The sequence below is a fragment of the Chelonoidis abingdonii genome, chromosome 6 (assembly GCF_003597395.2).
Source record: "Chelonoidis abingdonii isolate Lonesome George chromosome 6, CheloAbing_2.0, whole genome shotgun sequence".
In the NCBI taxonomy this organism is placed as follows: domain Eukaryota; kingdom Metazoa; phylum Chordata; order Testudines; family Testudinidae; genus Chelonoidis; species Chelonoidis abingdonii.
The window spans coordinates 53,060,149-53,077,566 of record NC_133774.1 but is presented as its reverse complement, the minus strand read 5'-3'; the positions used below and the strand labels follow the sequence as shown (position 1 = coordinate 53,077,566).

The 17,418-nt window shown below is 39.2% G+C and overlaps 1 protein-coding gene across 2 annotated transcripts in view; it reads right to left on the bottom strand.

Moving 5' to 3' along the window:
- The window catches only part of RASGRF2 (Ras protein specific guanine nucleotide releasing factor 2), a 241,924-nt gene that overhangs the window by 54,702 nt on the left and 169,804 nt on the right, over positions 1 to 17,418 (bottom strand). For both annotated transcript variants that reach the window (XM_032793920.2, XM_032793929.2), the window contains exon 18: positions 15,787 to 15,893. In XM_032793920.2, coding sequence (XP_032649811.1) covers positions 15,787 to 15,893 — 107 coding nt within the window. The remainder of the gene's footprint in view (positions 1 to 15,786; positions 15,894 to 17,418) is intronic.

Below are 17,418 nucleotides of genomic sequence, written 5' to 3'. Positions count from 1 at the left end.
TTGTAGCTAAATTAGCCCACATCATATTGTATGTATAGTTGGGGTTATTTTTTCCAATGTGCATTACTTTACATTTATCCACATTAAATTTCATTTGTCATTTTGTTGCCCAATCACTTAGTTTTGTGAGAATGTTATGTGGGAGTTGGGGCAGGGGGAGTGTCTCCCCTGCAAAGGCTGAAAGACAGAGGCCTTTAATCTCTCTTTCTGGGGAGAATGATCAGGCTATATGGGGTGGTTCCCACGCAGCTGCTCTGATGACAATGAAAATCATCTGTGAAAGACCACCTGTTTGTGCTTGTATTTAGCAGGGGAAAGAGGGTAGGATTAGGTTAGTGAAGACTCACCCCAATTCCTTTCCTTTCTCCATATGTGTGTGCATGGTGGGGAGATAAGTTCATACATGTGCACAAAAATGCACATATCCATAATCTAAACAAGCTAGTTTGCCTACAGAGTGGGAAGGAGGCAAGACAGGGAGAGAAACAGAGAACTTGTTGTTATTTCTACCTTGAAGTGACACCACCCATCTTAACAGATGGGCCACTTGATGGGGTTGGTGGTAACTGGGGAACCCCCATTGAACAGGGGGGGAAAGCATATGCTGCAGGGATACAGGAATGGCCATTTCCCTTCCAGAGTTTCTCATTGGTGGGGAGGAAACTGATTGGTCCCTTGCCCTCCTCTTGCATTGAATTAAACCCTAGTCTGGGTTATGTGGAGACTCCTCTCATCCTGTTTCAGCAGTCCCATCCCCTACCCAGTATCGGTAGCTTCAGGGCTGTTTTGAGGCCAGGAAGGATTTTTTTCTTCTCATAGGTCCAAGCTGGTATAAGCCTGGGGAGTTATTTGCCTTTCTCATGGCATCCTTGAGGCATAGTTAAGTTAAATAGGAATCAATTTAGTGGCAGCACTGAATAAGGAGCGTAGTTCATCACAACATGTAGCTGGTTTTCAGTACAGTTAAAAGGATGAGTGATATGAGACCTCTCATTGGGGAGGGTGAGAAACAGGACTCGAATGAGTGAGCTAAGGCTTAGATAGTCAATTCTGAGTTATAGGTTATATGGTAGGAGTACTGGAACCATTTATAATGCCTGGTATGTAAGGGTATGGATGACAGTGTGGGTAGCACCTCCACTGAGTTAAATTTATTAAGTTGCAGCCTGCGGCTTAACCATTGCTATGTTTGTCCTCATTTGCCATGGTGTCTAGATCAATACATGGGAGGCTCTCTCATTTTATCCTGATGGGGGCTGGATAAATATGTTAATTGATTAGATGAGCCACCTGAGGCCTTTTCAGTCTCTTTTTTTTTTTTGTTTCCTTTAGTAAAGGAGAACAATGTGATGAAAAAATTGAGCAAAGAGCCCTGCTCCCCCTCCCCCTTAGTGTCTCACAGGGGAGCAGCACTTACAGGAATGTTGGGTGTTGGAGTGTTGTGGGTGTCTCATGAAGGGCAGTATACATGGCAGTGGGTGTTTCAAAGGGGCAACAATGGGAGGAGCATGCTCAGAGAGGAGCCTCTGTCAGGGGAGCAATTATGTATTTTGTGAGGCGTGCACAAGGCACTAGTAAGGCAAAGTCCTTACAGTTAGTCACCAAAACACACTAAATTATAGTCTTTATATTGGTAAAATGTCAGAATATTTTGTTTATGGCCCTCTTTTAAGAGAATAAAATCCATCCTTTACTACCAATGAAAATAATGTTTCAAGTGTACTGTGTGGTCACAGTGTAAGAGATAAGCACCTTTAACATTAGATTCAGTTGTTCTTGGAGGAGCCGTAGATTTGATAGTGTCTTAATGCTTAAGTGGTTTTGTCATTCTGACAATCTTATAAGCCTTTACCGAATCTATCTAAAGCAATGGTGCCCAAGCAGTCTTTGGCTTATGGTCTGAGCAGTTATTACAAATTAAGGCTCTGAGTATGGCTGTCTCAGGGCTGCGGAACATTTCTGCCAACATATAACGCTGCCTTAGCTAGACAATAACTCTTTGCTTGCCTTTCCATAACAGTTCTTATCCCATATTCCTTTTTGGCACAAATCAATCAGTCATTTCTGCTTTGTCTGTATCTTTCTTCTGTCCCTAGTCACTTGTGGAAACAACACACAAAGCTGAGTTGCTCCAATGTGCAATATCCATCCTGCGCCAAAGACCTCACACTTTAAAGAATCTACTGCACTGAAATACTGGATTAGAAGAGCTGGAGAATCAAACTTTACTTCTGAGAAAAAAAGGCAATGAAGGATTGGGACACCAAGCTATAGTTTCCACTTTGAAAATACGCTGTACTGGGTTTGAAAATAATCTCCTCTCTCTCTCGTGACTCCCTCTCTTAACTCATTCCTCTCTTATTTTTAATATAGTATTTATTTGTGTTTTCAAAGGTATTTAGAGATACATAGGTACTCAGAATAATATATTTTTGCATAGATTTCATATAGTTTGAAATGCAGACTACAGCACAATATTGTTTTATCCATGCAAGAAAGCATATTTTTGATTAAACATTTATCTGCCAGTATTTTCATAAGTGTTTGTAGTAGCATTTTTATGTACGGGTAACCACACAATCAGATGTTGCAGAAATTATGCTTGGTGTAAGTAGGTAGGTGGACAATTGGGATAGTCATTTTGTATGGATATCACTATAGATGAAAATATATTATTTTCAGTGCTGTGCACTGTGATTTTAATACAGGGCATAGTTTGCCTCTACTTCTTATATGTTGGAAAGTAAATATAGTATCAGCTAATATACAGCCCTCTTTGAACTGATCTTGGGAATGTCTGGTTAGAGAGGTGATTTGTTCCATATCATGTATATCATGGGTGATTTTCCGTTAAATCTCAGGTGTAGGGGTTTCTTTCATGCATCATAATATGGTGCTATATTTCTTTGACTGGTGTTAATATTCTGAACAAGAAAAATTCTTTGGTGTTCCAAAGAATAACACCAAAATATAACAGATTAAGATTTTTATCAGTGTATATGGATTTTTTTTCATTAAACTTAAATGACAAAAACATTTGGTTCTGTGGTCATTTGTCCATATCCTCTCTGCCAGAGATTGGGGCTGTTTAAGTTAGTTTCATTGGTCATTACTGGAGTATAAAAGAAATGCATGATAACATTGTGGATAGAATTTCAATGGAAAGTAGCTGATGTGGACATTTTTAATCCTGTCTGCATAGGTGCTATTCTTTATTATAGCTTTGAAATGAGGGATGGTTTGGTGGTTAAAGCACTGGGCTGGAACTCAGAAGATCTGGATTCAATTCCTGGCTTTGTTACAGACTACCTGTGTGTCCCTGAGCAAGTCTATTAACATTTATTTCTACTGCAAAAGAGCTCAAAGACTCAAACCAGGAACCCATTTTGCCAGGCACTGTGCAAACACTTAACCTCTCTGTGTCTCAATTCCCCATATGTAAAATGAAGGTAATAATACTTCCTTTCAATCAATCACACTTTTTCTGACTTGTCTACAATGTAAGCTCTTCAGTACTGAGACTCTTTCTTTCTATGCATATGTACAGGACCTAGCACAATGGTGCTCTGATATTAGCTGGCATGTCTAGATGCTGCCTCGATACAAATAACATCCATTTTAGTTTTAAATGTAATAACTCACCGATTTCAACATCATTTATTGCTACATAAAGTTATACAATGAATCTTTTCTATCCATCTGTTTGCAGATTATTATTACATCCTCCAAGTTACATGTTGATTGCTATCAGTTTGACTGGCTGTGTTGTAAATAGTGTGACAAAGTTCCTCCTTTACCTTGGTGGGTCCTGCACTTATTGGCAGATTTGTTCACCTCAGTGATCTTCCCCTCTTGTGGAACCCACAGTCTGGGTCAGCTCCTCCTATGTCTGATCAGGAGTTGGGAGGTTTGGGGGGAACCTGGGCCCTGTGGATCACAGCTGTCTATAGTGCCTCCTGTAACAGCTGCGTGACAGCAACAACTCCCTGGGCTACTTCCCCATCACCTCCTCCAAACACCTTCTTTATCCTCACCACAGGACCTTCCTCCTGGTGTCTGATAACGCTTGTCCTCCTCAATCCTCCAGCAGTACTTACTTACTTACTTACTTACTTGTCTCTGTCTCTGTCTCTGTCTCTGTCTGCTCCTTGCCATCTTGTTTCTAGCTCCTCACACACACTCCTTCTCCTCTGCCTCCTCCCTGCCTGACTGGAGTGAGCTCCTTTTTAAACCCAGGTGCCCTGATTAGCCTGCCTTGATTGGCTGCAGGTGTTCTAATTAAAGTAGCTATCTCTACTGCCTTCTAGAAAGATCTCAATTGGCTCCAGGTGCCTTGATTAACCTGGAGCAACTGCCATTTGGTTACCAGGGTACTAGGGATTTGTTTAGCCTGGGGCTAACATACCTGTTTCTCAGTACTTTACTGTAGCCATCTAGCCTTGCCCCATCACAACAGGGATAGTTATAAAAAAAAAGTTTTTGTATTTTCTTGAATGACTCCAAGTCTGGGATTTGAAAGAGTTGGTTTAAGTGTGTCAATATATTCTATTCCTATTTCTTTAAGATCACAGAGGCAAAATTTGGGATGTCAGAAATATTTAACAGGAGAGCAAGATTTTGAAGATTTTTTTTCTTAATTGTTTCCTTACAGTAAAGCTCTCAACTCATGTGTTATTCTGGATCTGTTTGTAGAATTTTCAAGTTTAAGTGACTTTCCCAAGGCTGTGCGTAGAAGCAGTGGCAGAGTCATAATTAAAACCAAAAATGGCTCTTGGTCCTTTGCTTATTCCAGTAGAACTCACTGCTTTAAATGCTATTAGGCATTTACCATTACAAGTAAAGCAGTGAGTTCTACTGGAATAAGCAAAGGACCAGGAGCCATTTTTGGTTTTAATTATGACTCTGCCACTGTTTCTATGCACAGCCTTGGGAAAATCACTTCACCTTTATGGCTTATTTTCTCCATCTATAAAATGGAAATAATAGTACTTACCCATCAGCTTTCATGGGGTGTTTTGAGGATTAAATATCTTTTTTTCTTATGTGTTGAATCTTAAAACTCATTAACTGTCATTTCTTTTTTTTTAGAGTAAAGTCAAAATGCAATACATTATAGATATCAATGTTTAGAATAATAAGCCATAACATTTCTCTTAGCACAGAACCTCTGAATAATAAAAAAGTAGAGCTGTCAAGTGATTAAACAATAGAATACCATTTATTTAAATAGTTTTGAATATTTTCTACATTTTTAATATATTGATTTCAATTACAACACAGAATACAAAGTCTACAGTGCTTACTTTATTTTTATCACAAATATTTGCATTGTAAAAAACAAAAGAAATAGTATTTTTCAATTCACCTAATACAAGTACTGTAGTGCAATATATTTATCATGAAAGTTAAACTTGCAAGTGTAGAATTAAGCACAAAAAATAACTGCATTCAAAAATAAAACAATGTTAATCTTTAGGGCCTATAGATGCATTCACTCCTACTTCTTGTTCAGTCAATCGCTCAGACAAACAAGTTTCTTTACATTTGCAGGAGATAATGCTCCCTGCTTCTTGTTTACAATGTCACCTGAAAGTGAGAACAGGCATTTGCATGGCATTGTTGTAGCTGTCATTGCAAGATATTTAGGTGCCAGATGTGCTAAAGTTTCATATGTCCCTTCATTCGTCAACCACCATTCCAGAGGACATGTGTCCATGCAGATGATTGGTTCCGCTTGATAACCATCCAAAGCAGTGTGGACCAACACATGTTCATTTTCAACATCTGAGACAGATGCCACCAATAGAAAGGTTGCTTTTCTTTATTGGTGGTTCAGGTTCTGTAGTTTCCGCATCTAAGGCCACGTCTATACGACGTGCCGTATCAGCGCGTTACAATCGATTGTTCGGGGATCGATATATCGCGTCTCATCTAGACGCGATATATTGATCCCTCAGCGCACTTACATCGATTCCGGAACTCCACCAAAACCAACGGAGTTCCGGAATCGACATGGCGAGCCGCACACATCGATTCCGCGCGGTGAAGACGGGTGAGTACATCGATTTTAGATAATCGATTTCAGCTACGCTATTCTCGTAGCTGAAATTGCGTATCTAAACATTTTCGCGCTTGTGTAGACCTGGCCTAGTGTTGCTCATTTAAGATGTGAAGCCTTCTCACACCTCATCCTCTCAGATTTTGGAAAGGCACTTCAGATTTAAAACCTTGGGTCGAGTGCTGTAGCCTATCTTTAAGAAATCTACATGGTACCTTCTTTGTGTTTTGTCAAAATCTGCAGAGAAAGTGTAATAAAACGAACAACATGTGCTGGTCATCATCAGAGACTGCTAAAACATGAACTAAACAGCAGGCAGGTCCTTCTTAGCATAAGCAACAGAGGCAGCTGCGTAAGGCACCTGAATTTGGGGCACCACTGGGTCTTAGTGTCAACCCTCTTGTTTCCTATCCTGCTTCTGACCCTTCCTGCAGCTCCAACAGATGGCGGGCTCTAGCCTGGTGAGTCTTCTTGGCGGAATCTAGAGTTAAAGTGAAAAAACCTCCAGCCTGCCAGACCTATTAGCCAAAACATTGAAACTGTGAAAGAGGACATTCAAAGGGGTAATAAAGCCATTTAACGGCATTTGCAACCCCAAGTATATATGACAGGTTTCAGAGTTGGTATCCTGTTAGTCTGTATCAGCAAGACAAGGACGAGTCCTTGTGTCACCTCACAGGCTAACAACTTATTTGGCATAGGCTTGGTGGCTAGAACCCATTTTCATCAGATGTCACGAAAGCTTATGCCAAATAAATTTTTTTACTGCAGTTTCGACTTTACTGACAAAACAGTTGTGCATTAATTAATATTTAACAGAACTATGTTCATCTACAGGACTTAGTTGAAAATTTGCTTTAAAAAGCTGGTGTTAGATTATAAATCACCATTTCTAAAAAATGTTGCATAGAGTTTAGATGCCAATCATCTTAGCCTGAAATGCATGGATGCAAGCAACTCAGTTTTTTAAATAATCCTTCAAAAGACCTCCCTTATCTAAATACACATTTTAACTTACATATTTAAAAAAAAAAGTGCTTTCCCAGTCTCCTGTCCTCTCTGTCCCTTCACCACCTCTCCCCCACTCCCCACTGAAGAAGCCCTAAAGGGACAACAGTGCCTTCCCTTCCAGATAGCTGACAAAGAGTTTCCTTTCTTTACTTCTACTATCAGATGAACTAGTTTTAAAAGAACCCTCCAGCAAAATCAGTAACCTTGGTAAGACATAAATCCTTGTTTATACCTAAAATCTTTGGAAATACATTTTTTTAAAGGTTGGTAGAAATTTCATAACATGTCTTTGTTTATGGAGATCACAACAAGTTTAATTTATGTTCCCTTTTTCTAAAAAGCAATGAACATGTTGATGGAAGCACACTAAACCTCTTTGATGTTGAATTTAAATAATTCTTTGTTTTAGTGACGTTAAATATGTGATGTAATGCTGGAATGTGGCGTCTGAAGGTTGAGACATTTAAAATACAAAATTCAGCTTGAAATACTGATAAGAAAATGTAAACAGAGAGCTGCATCAGATTGCGCTCTATAGTATGTTGTATTCCACAGGACAGCTACTCACCCTTAGCTATGAAGTTTGCCAAATAAATCTCTGACAAACTCAAGGGCAATCAAAAAACCGATGACTGACATTTTTATTCCCAAATTTAGTGCTTTTAATTAGGGTACTCTCTTCACGTCCATTGCATGAGGAGAAGGGCATGTAAGTCTCTGTGGGGAAACTGTGCCCCGCCCCATAAGGCAGACGGGCATCTCATTATCCTTGCTGTGCTCGCGCCTCCCCTCCTCCCCACAGGCGTTGAGCTGGCTGCATCCGGCATAAGGCAACCAGTTTAATAGATACTTGCAATAGGCCCCATAGAATCCTAAGGAGTCCCTGGTATGGCAGAATTATGCTGTAAAACAGAATAAGACATACAATACTACCCCCAAGGAGTTCAGCTCACAAATGTAATTTATGCATTATTTGTTAATGAACATCATCAGTATGTCTTGGAATGGTGGCCAAAGCATGAGGGCATATGAGTTTAGGCATATCTGGCACGAAATACCTGCAATGCCAGCTAACAAAGTGCATGTGAATGTCTGTTCTCACTTTCAGGTGACATTGTAAATAAGAAGCGAGCAGCATTATCTCCTGTAAATGTAAACAAACTTGTTTGTCTTAGTGATTGGCTGAACAAGAAGTAGGACTGAATGGACTTGTAGGCTCTAAAGTTTTACATTTTTTTGTTATACAACTGCACTCAAAAAAAAACAAGCTACATTTGTAAGTTGCATTTACACAATAAGGATATTGCACTACAGTACTTCTATGAGGTGAAGTGAAAAATACTATTTCTTTTCTTTGTCATTTTTACAGTGCAAGTATTTGTAATAAAAAGTAATAATATAAAGTGAGCATTGTAGACTTTGTACACTGTGTTTTAATTGAAATCAATATATTTAAAAATGTAGAAAAGCATCAAAAATATTTAATACATTTCAATTGGTATTCTATTGTTTAACAGTCTGATTAATTGCGATTGCTTTTTTTTTAGCGCTGTCTATTAATCACAGTTAACTCACATGATTAACTAAAGAAATTAATCTCTTAGCTATGTTAATGAAGGGCAGAGATTTTGAACAAAGTGCATGTGAGGTAAATAGCAGTTTCTTTTTAGCAATCCCTTATTACATATATTTTGTTAAGGAGCTGTTAAACAAAACAAGACAAACCCTTATTATTAAGGGCTTATTACTAAGTTGATGAAGTTTGTGGTGTAATATTGGCTCAAGGCTGAAAGTCAGCCTAAACACTTACCATAGATGATTATTTTACTTTTAAAAAACAAATGTAGCTTAGGTCAAAGAGCAAAGAAAATGTTCAGAGGGTTGACAGTCTTTGCTCATAGGGTACGTCTATTCAGGATAAAAGACCCATGGCATGGCCACAGCTGGCAAAGGCCAGCTGACTCGGACTCGCAGGACTTGGGCTGCAAAGCTAAAAATTGAAGGATCCTAGAGCTCAGCCTCCATCCCGAGCCTGAACATCTACACAGCAATTGTTCAGCCCTGGAGACTGAGGCCCATGAGCCCAGGTCAGCTGACCTGGACCAGCCCTGGGTTTTTTATCTCTGTGTAGACATAAGGCTGTCAATGCTCTTCAATTGTAGGATAAAGATCTCATTGATGCAACCACTGATTCCACTATACAGGTAAGAATGCTAACGTAGGTTCTGACACCTTTCATCACTTTTACTGCCATGCTTTTAATTAACATAATGGTGAGATTTCTGGAACCTTGTCTACAGTAGGGATGCCATTCAGCACCAGTTTAAGTTCTCTGGGACATTGGGGCCCCTCAGCACTACCATGATACACAGTAATAATAATAGACTTAAAATTCCCTATCATCTCAGCTATTTAGACCTCAAATGGTCTAACAAGTAACCAATGAGAACTTGGTGCATCCACTAGCATGGCCAAACTGTCAGGTTTGTGTTTCCAAAAATTTTAACAGTCTGACCATGCTTGTGATACTCACAAAGATTTTATTTTATCTGCCCCGCCCCCTCTTTTTTTTTTTTTAAGAGGGCTGGACAGGGGAAGAATAAGGAGAAGGAGCTGTTGAAGGATTAGAATTTAAATATATTTACTTACAAATAAAATTTAAAAAATGCCATAAAACATATATACAAATAAAAACACAAAGTGGTAGAGAATTATAGGTGGGGCTGATAGCACCGCCTATAAGTGCAGTTGCCCAAAATTTCCCATTCTAAGATTGTTGCTTATAACTTTACCAAACTTTAACTGTTTGGGCTGAAATTTTCCATGCTGATATTTGACACACCTGTCATTAAGTAATATGAATGTTACCATTTATTTATATTATAGTAGCACCCAATGGGGCACCGATTCTGCCTGAGGCCATTTGTGCTAGGTGCTGTGCAAACACACAGGCAGAGATGGTCCCTATCCCTGAAGAGTTTACAATCTAAAGACAAATTGCAAGATGTGAATGTAATAAGCAATAGGAGGCAATGGGGAAGGTAGGACGAAGGCAACAATAATAAATTAACATTTACATAAACGAATAATGTGCACAACTTGATGGTTCTGAATCATTTTACCTTGTTTCAATCATTACAAAATATTCACAACACTTCATACACCTTTAACGTTTGTCCACAGCTCCTCCAGAAAAGTGTGTCTCTGGACTTCTTTTTTTTTAAAAAAAAATCTTTATTTTGTTTGTTTTACCCCTTCTATTTAGGACTAGTTCTTTCTAAAACACCTAAAGTACCCCCTCAACTCGCTCAGACAACGAGCCCCCTTTTTCTACATAATCCCTCCCTCTCTTCTTGGAGTGCCCACTGTATCTGGTCAGGAGTGTTCTGGATGCTGTCCTGGTTCAGTAATGGATCCTTGCTGGTGTAAGAGATCATGAAGTTCAGTGCTCAATTAGTATACACAATTCCCAGTTTTGATGACACTTTGGTGCTTGGTTTCTCTATCACCTAATCCTCTGTTCAGTCACCATACTTTCCCACCCCTCTATCACCACCAACCTATCATTCAACCTTACCAAACAGCAACACAGTCCCAACTTGGAGTTCCATACTCTCATCAGGTCCCTGAAGCTGTAAATGTGACACCCTGATGTTGCTGGGGGCATATGCAAGGAGTGCACAGAAAACAGCTTGAATTGACTCAGCTCCATCCATGGTGCTGTTAGCAGTGGTGCTCTAAACAAGTTAGGTATTTAGCTATTTTGAAAAACAACTTTTTTATTTAAAACAGTTGAAATAAATATTTAGTTGAACAAATAAAAGCTGGTAGTGTGTATACAAAGCAGAATTTTAATAGGGAATGTTTAGAATCGTATTTACTGTCTTGGTTGGCAGCAGGGATTATAGAGTATTATTTTCAGGTATGCAAAATCCCATGTGAGCCGATGATGCCAGTTATGTGTGAATTAAAGATTATGGAGATAGCCAGACCTGGGATTGCAACCAGTTATAAGCCTTCTTTTAACCCCCTCACTTCTCATACGTTTGTCAAGAAGAAGATTTTCACTTCAGATTGCTTGTGATTACTATAAGGGAGTTTCACAGTATGGGTTGTTCAGTTTAGTGAGGGAAGGAAGGATGGAGATTAGTGAGGACTATCAATAACAGTGTATTTTGTTCAAAATCCCAATGTTCTTCAGGGCAGTGAAAGAGAACGCAGAGCAAAGGTGGCATGGGACTCTGCTGAGCTTAGGGTGGCCTGCTTCACTCTGATCCCAGTGCCTTGCAGAATCTAGGAGCTCCACAGAGTCCCTAGCCTGCAAGGCTGCCTGAATCCTTCAATCAGCTCCCTTCTTTCTAACCTCCGGACCAACTTTTCCATGTACGCGTTGCTTTTAAATGATATGTTCTCTATCAACCTTACACTTTTGGTTAAACTTTTGGCCTGGGAAAAAAGAAATGGACTTTGACACAGAAGACTATTGCAGTAAGTTGTGCAATAAATAAACTGCAGATTAAGTGTTCTTAATCAATACAGACAAAATACTCCATAATAATCAGTGGTTATACTGTACCATTTACTTGGGGCTTTCAGAAATGCTTCATGCATTTCCATAGAGATCTCCCTGTCCCTCTTGTTTAACCATTTTTTAAAATGGAATAATGGCTGGGATTTTGCTGCACATCTTGTAAAGCCCTCCGACATTTGTTTCATGCGCCCACGGAATACCTAAAGGGACAGTGCTATGTATGAAATTTCTGTTAGTTAATCAGGTTGTCTTTTCATTCAGCACAGTTTGCATGTTCAGGAATCTGTCTGTGCACATTGCAGGATTGGGGTCCACCTCTGTATCTATTCGATACACAAACACATGACTATGTTCATGCACAAATAATTTTAGTACCTTCAGTAAGTGTATTTGAACCAAAACTTTACTATATAAGCACTGACTATCTAAAAGGTAAAAAACAGCTTTGTTGATTATTAAGATATTGTCTGAAATAAATAAAACAGACAAGACACTTTAGGATGCCTGGCTGCGAAGATAGTGTCGCCAGGAGGGCTTTGGCTTCCTCGACCACGGGATGCTATTCGAGGAAGGACTGCTAGGCAGAGATGGTGTTCACCTTTCGAGGAGGGGAAAGACCCTATTTGCACACAGACTGGCTAACCTAGTGAGGAGGGCTTTAAACTAGGGTTTTGACGGGGACAGGTGAGCAAGCCCACAGGTAAGTGGGGAACATCGAAGAACCTGGGAGATGGATTGGAAACAAGAGGGAGCGTGGCTTATAGTGGCAGAGAGAAAGGAGGGTCAGGGCAAAAACTGGGAGGCAGAATCAAACCAGTATTTGAGATGCCTATATACAAATGAGAAGTATGGTAATCAAGCAGTAACAACTAGAAGTGCTAATAAATAAATACAACTATGACATTGTTGGGGATCACTAAAACTTGGTGGGATAATTACACATGATGGAATGTTGTTGTGGATGGGTATATTTGCTCAGGAAGGATAGACAGGGAAAAAGGGAGGTGGTGTTCCTTATATATTAAAAATGTACACACTTGGACTGAGGTTGGAGATGGACATAGGAGACGGAAGTGTTGAGAGTCTCCGGTTAGGATAAAAGTAGGTAAAAAACAGGGTGATGTTGTGCTAAGGAGTCTACTACAGGCCACCTAACCAGTGGAAGAGGTGGATGAGGCTTTTTTTTAAAAACAACTAACAAAATCATCCAAACCAAGATTGGTGCGTGAATGGGGGATTTTCCCATCTAGGATATATGTTGGGAAAATAACACCGTTGGCATAGAACTATCCAATAAGTTTGGACTGCGCATTGCAGGCAACTTTTTATTTCAGAAGGTTGAAAAAGCTGTTCTAGACTTGATTTTAACAATAGGGAGGAACTTGTTGAAATTGAAAGTAGAAGGAAGTGGGTGAAGTGATCATGAAATCATAGAGTTTGCAATTCTAAGGAAGGGTAAAAGACAGTACAGCACAAATAGAGACAATGGATTTCAGGAAGGCAGATTGATTGGTAAGCTTCAGAGAGCTGATGTAAGGTCCCATGGGAATCAAAACTGAGGGAAAACAACTGAGGAAGTGGCAGTTTTCAAAGGGCACACTTTCAGGCCAAAGCAAGCTATTCCGAGGTTAGAAAGATAGCAAACGTGGCAAAAGACCACTGGCTTAACCACGAGATCTTGCATGACCTACAAAATAAAAAGAAGTTCATATAAAAAATGAAATTAGGTCAGATTCAAGAATGAATATTGCAAACAACACAGCCGAATGCAGGGGCAAGATTAGAACGGCAAAGGCACAAAATAGAGCTCAAACTAGCTATGGGAAATAAAGGATAACAAGAAGACTTTTATGCAATCCATTAGAATCAAGAGGAAGAACCAAGGACAGGGTAGGCCCACTGCTCAGTGAGGAGGAGAAAGCAGTAACAGGAAACTGAATGGCAGAGATGCTTAATATCTTGTATCTCGGGCTCTTACTGAGAAGTCTAGAAGATGTCCTAATAGATGAATGCTATGGGAAGGGTAGGTTGAGATGAAATAAAAAAGAGCATAACAATCACTTAGAAAGTTAGATTCCTGCATCACCAGGGCCTGATGAATGCAATCCAAACTACTCAAGAGTTAATAGAGCGCGGTATACTGAGCCGCTGCATTATCTTTGAAAGAATGTAGAGACGGGAAGATTCCAGAAGAACTGGGAAAAGGGCGAAATATAAGTGCCCATCGATAAAAAGGAAATAAAAACCAACCAACAGGAAACTACAGACCATTAGTTTAATTGTGCAGAGAAGAGAATGAGCAAGTAATAAAAGAAATCTCTGCAAAACTGAAGTGGTAAGGTGATAGGGAATGCCAGCATGCATTGGTAAAGAACAAATCGTGTCAATATCTCTGAATAGCTTTCTTTGATGAATAGAGTCTTGTGATAAGGGAGAAGCAGTGGGATGTGGTATAGACCTACGCATTTAGTAAGGCATTTGATACGGTCTCGCATGAATCCTTATAAATAACTAGGCAATACAATTTAGATGGGGCTACTATAGGTGGGTGCCATAACTGGCTAATCACCGTACTCAAGAGGTAGTTATAATGTTCCCAATACTGCTGAAAGTATATACAGATGGGTTCCGCAGGGTCTGTTTTGGGACGCTGATGTTCAAGTATCTTCAACAACTAGACTAGATGTTGGCATAGAAAGTACACTTATTAAGTTTCAATTGAATACCAAAACTGGAGGATAGCCACGCTTTTGGAGGACAGGCCAAAATTCAAAGTGTATCTGCACAAATGGAGAATGTTGAGGAAACCGATGATAATAAAGAACATAAAGTATGCCCATCAGGAAGAATATTACACATCAGAAGGAGAAGTGTCAGGAAGATATGAAGAAGACAGAATCTAGGGATCAGAGTGGACCAACAACCTAAATATGAGTCACAGTGTGATACTGTGTCAAAAAAAGCAAACGATTTTGGATGGCATTAACAGGTGTGTGTAAAACAAACATGAGAAGTCATTCTTGGCGCTCAGTACTCTGCACTGTTTAGCTCACTGAGTAGGTGTCCAGTTCGTGGCACTGCATTTCAAGAAAGAGTGTGAGAAACATGAACGGGCCAGAGAAGAGCAATCGAAGAATGATTATAAGGTCTCAGAGAAATGACCTATGAAGGAAGGGCTGAAAGAGATTGGGTTTGTTTAGTTTGGGAAAAGAGAGCTGAGAGGGGACATGACAGAATTTTCAGTATCTTAAAGGGGTGTAGTCAGGAGGAGGGAAGAAAAACTTGTTCACCTTAGCCTCTAAGACAAACAAAGAAGCAAGGGCTTTAACTGCAGGCAAGGAGATTAGGTTGGACATTAGGAAAAAAGTTCCTAAGTGTCAGGATAGTTAACACTGGAATAAATTGCTAGGGAGTGTTGTAGAATTCCATCTCTTGGAGATATTTAAGAGTAGGTTAGATAAATGTCTATCAGGGATGGTCTAGACAGTATTTGGTCCTGCCATGAGGGCAGGGGACTGGACTCGATGACCTCTCGAGGTCCCTTCCAGTCCTTGAGTCTATGAGTCTATGTAGGGGTCAGGAAACAATAAACAATACACACTTTATACAACATTGCACAACTGGATTAGAATATTATCGGTCTTCCTCTGAAGCTTTAGGTGCTGTAAAACACTAGACACTGTCAGGCAAGATATCAGACTAAATGGAACAATGGATATGGTAAGGCCTGTTTCTAAAACTATTGATAGTTAAAATTATTTATAGTAAAAATAGCTGTTATATAGATTTCTTCTAGTGCTTTTTCCTTGTCTGTTTCAACAGGCTTTACTATAGTAAAGCAGCCTTGCAAAATTGTACAAGGCGAGTAAGTTTGTACCTGAACTGGTAAGTTGTCGCAACAGCTTTCCAAAACAGCATGAAGGAATCTTCATTTATGCAATAATTTATTCTGTTGCATTAAACTTCTATAGTTTCTTGATGGCAGGATGGTCTCATGCAGTTTCACTTCAATTTGACCACTTCTATATTATACAGCAGCACTGTTCAGGAACATTTTATAGCCAGAGTTGAAGTGATAAGAATTCTATGACTGGGCTGAAGAAAAGATTGTGACCCTTTCCATTTGCAAGTCACAGAAAGAGAGTACATGGTGAAATTCAGCTGTAAAAGTGGAACTGAAAAATACCTGAGAATGTTTGGAGACCCAGTGCCGCAGGACATTCAGGACACGATTAGTGGCTGCTCTGCATATTATGAACTCTTTGTCACACATTCGTTCAGAGTTGTTAAATCCTGTAGGAAAAAGTTATCATAATTACACCAAATGAACAAGTGGCTAAAACAAACCCTTAAAATACATTGTTAATAGTGCTGGTAAAGTGAAACCACACCAGACATTTCTATGTAATGAAAGAAAAGGAGCAGATGCAGAATACGTCAAATATCATTTGGGCTATAGAAACATTACAGGATTCAGATGAGCCAATTCCTCCCTACTGTAGCTAAATAGTTTCCTACTGTGCTTAGCTTTGAGTAATAAGCTGAGAGATGGTTGTCTGCCTTAACCACATAAAAAGACAAGAAACGGGAGGGGGGAGGAGAAGGCGGAGAGAGAGAGAGAGGCATGGGATAGAGAAAATCAGACAGGAAGATTGTGGAAGAATGATGAATATGGTTTAGAAAATGGAAGTTGAGGAACCAAACGACAAAAGTATAGAGGAGAAAAAAGTTTGCAGGAGAAAGGTCCCTTCATAAAAACATGACAGTACTGTTCAGGTTATATCAGCCAATAAAGAAAGCCCTCCATGGCATTCTTTAAAAAATTGGTGTGATTAGGAAGTGGGAAGGGAAGTAAGAGGAGATATCTTTGCACATTAAGTTTGATTTCCTTGATTTCCAAGTTAGTTTGTCAACTGTATCATGTCCCGGGAGCTTTTGTGAAGACATGTCTGTTTCCTACTCTACTATATTTGCTTAACAATATATATTTTTAGAAGCATACTAGAAAATGACTTCCACAATTTCCTCTACGATTTCTTTCTGCAGTTCTCTAGTAGCCCTGATTATAACATACTATGTATGCTAATGAATATAACATTTTTATGCTTCAAGTACTTGAATTAGAAAGAATTCAATGATTTGAAGGTATATTTAGGAAATTCACATTATCCATCCTAATTGTAACTGTAGGTTGCTTGTTACGTTCAGTCTTTGACTGTACTGCTTTTGATGTCCCTCACAACTGAGTCCTGGTGCTTGATGCCTTCTCCTATATAACTAGCATTTTGAATAGATTAATTATTTTTAAAAAATAAAAACAGTCGCTAAAGCCTCTTATGCTGTTACAAATGAAATGACAAATTAAAACTTCTGTGTACTCTGTGAGAAGTACTGAATGTATGTTGGGAGAATGTCTCTTTTAAAAGCAAACCAAAACCAATCTAAACTTCTATTATACTTCTAGAAAGGTGCACTGAAAAAGACACAGAAATTCAACTAGGTCCTGTATTTTATACTAAAGATTAGACTTCAAACCCAAATTTGTCTTACTGAGAATATGCATTTCAGGGAGGGCCTTTGTACTTGAGCATATTATACCATGGCCGACATTTAAGATGCAACATCAAAGGAAATTTCGTATTAAAACATTTTCAAGGGTTTAATTGCCCATAAACAGCACAGCAAACAAAATCTCAGTGGCTTTAGCCAATAAAGGGTAACCTAGGTAACATTTCCCTGCTAAATATCTATTTCTTTTACAGTTAACCTCTTGAAGAAGCAATTAGGCATACATATTATAAATTGTTCAATTAGCCAC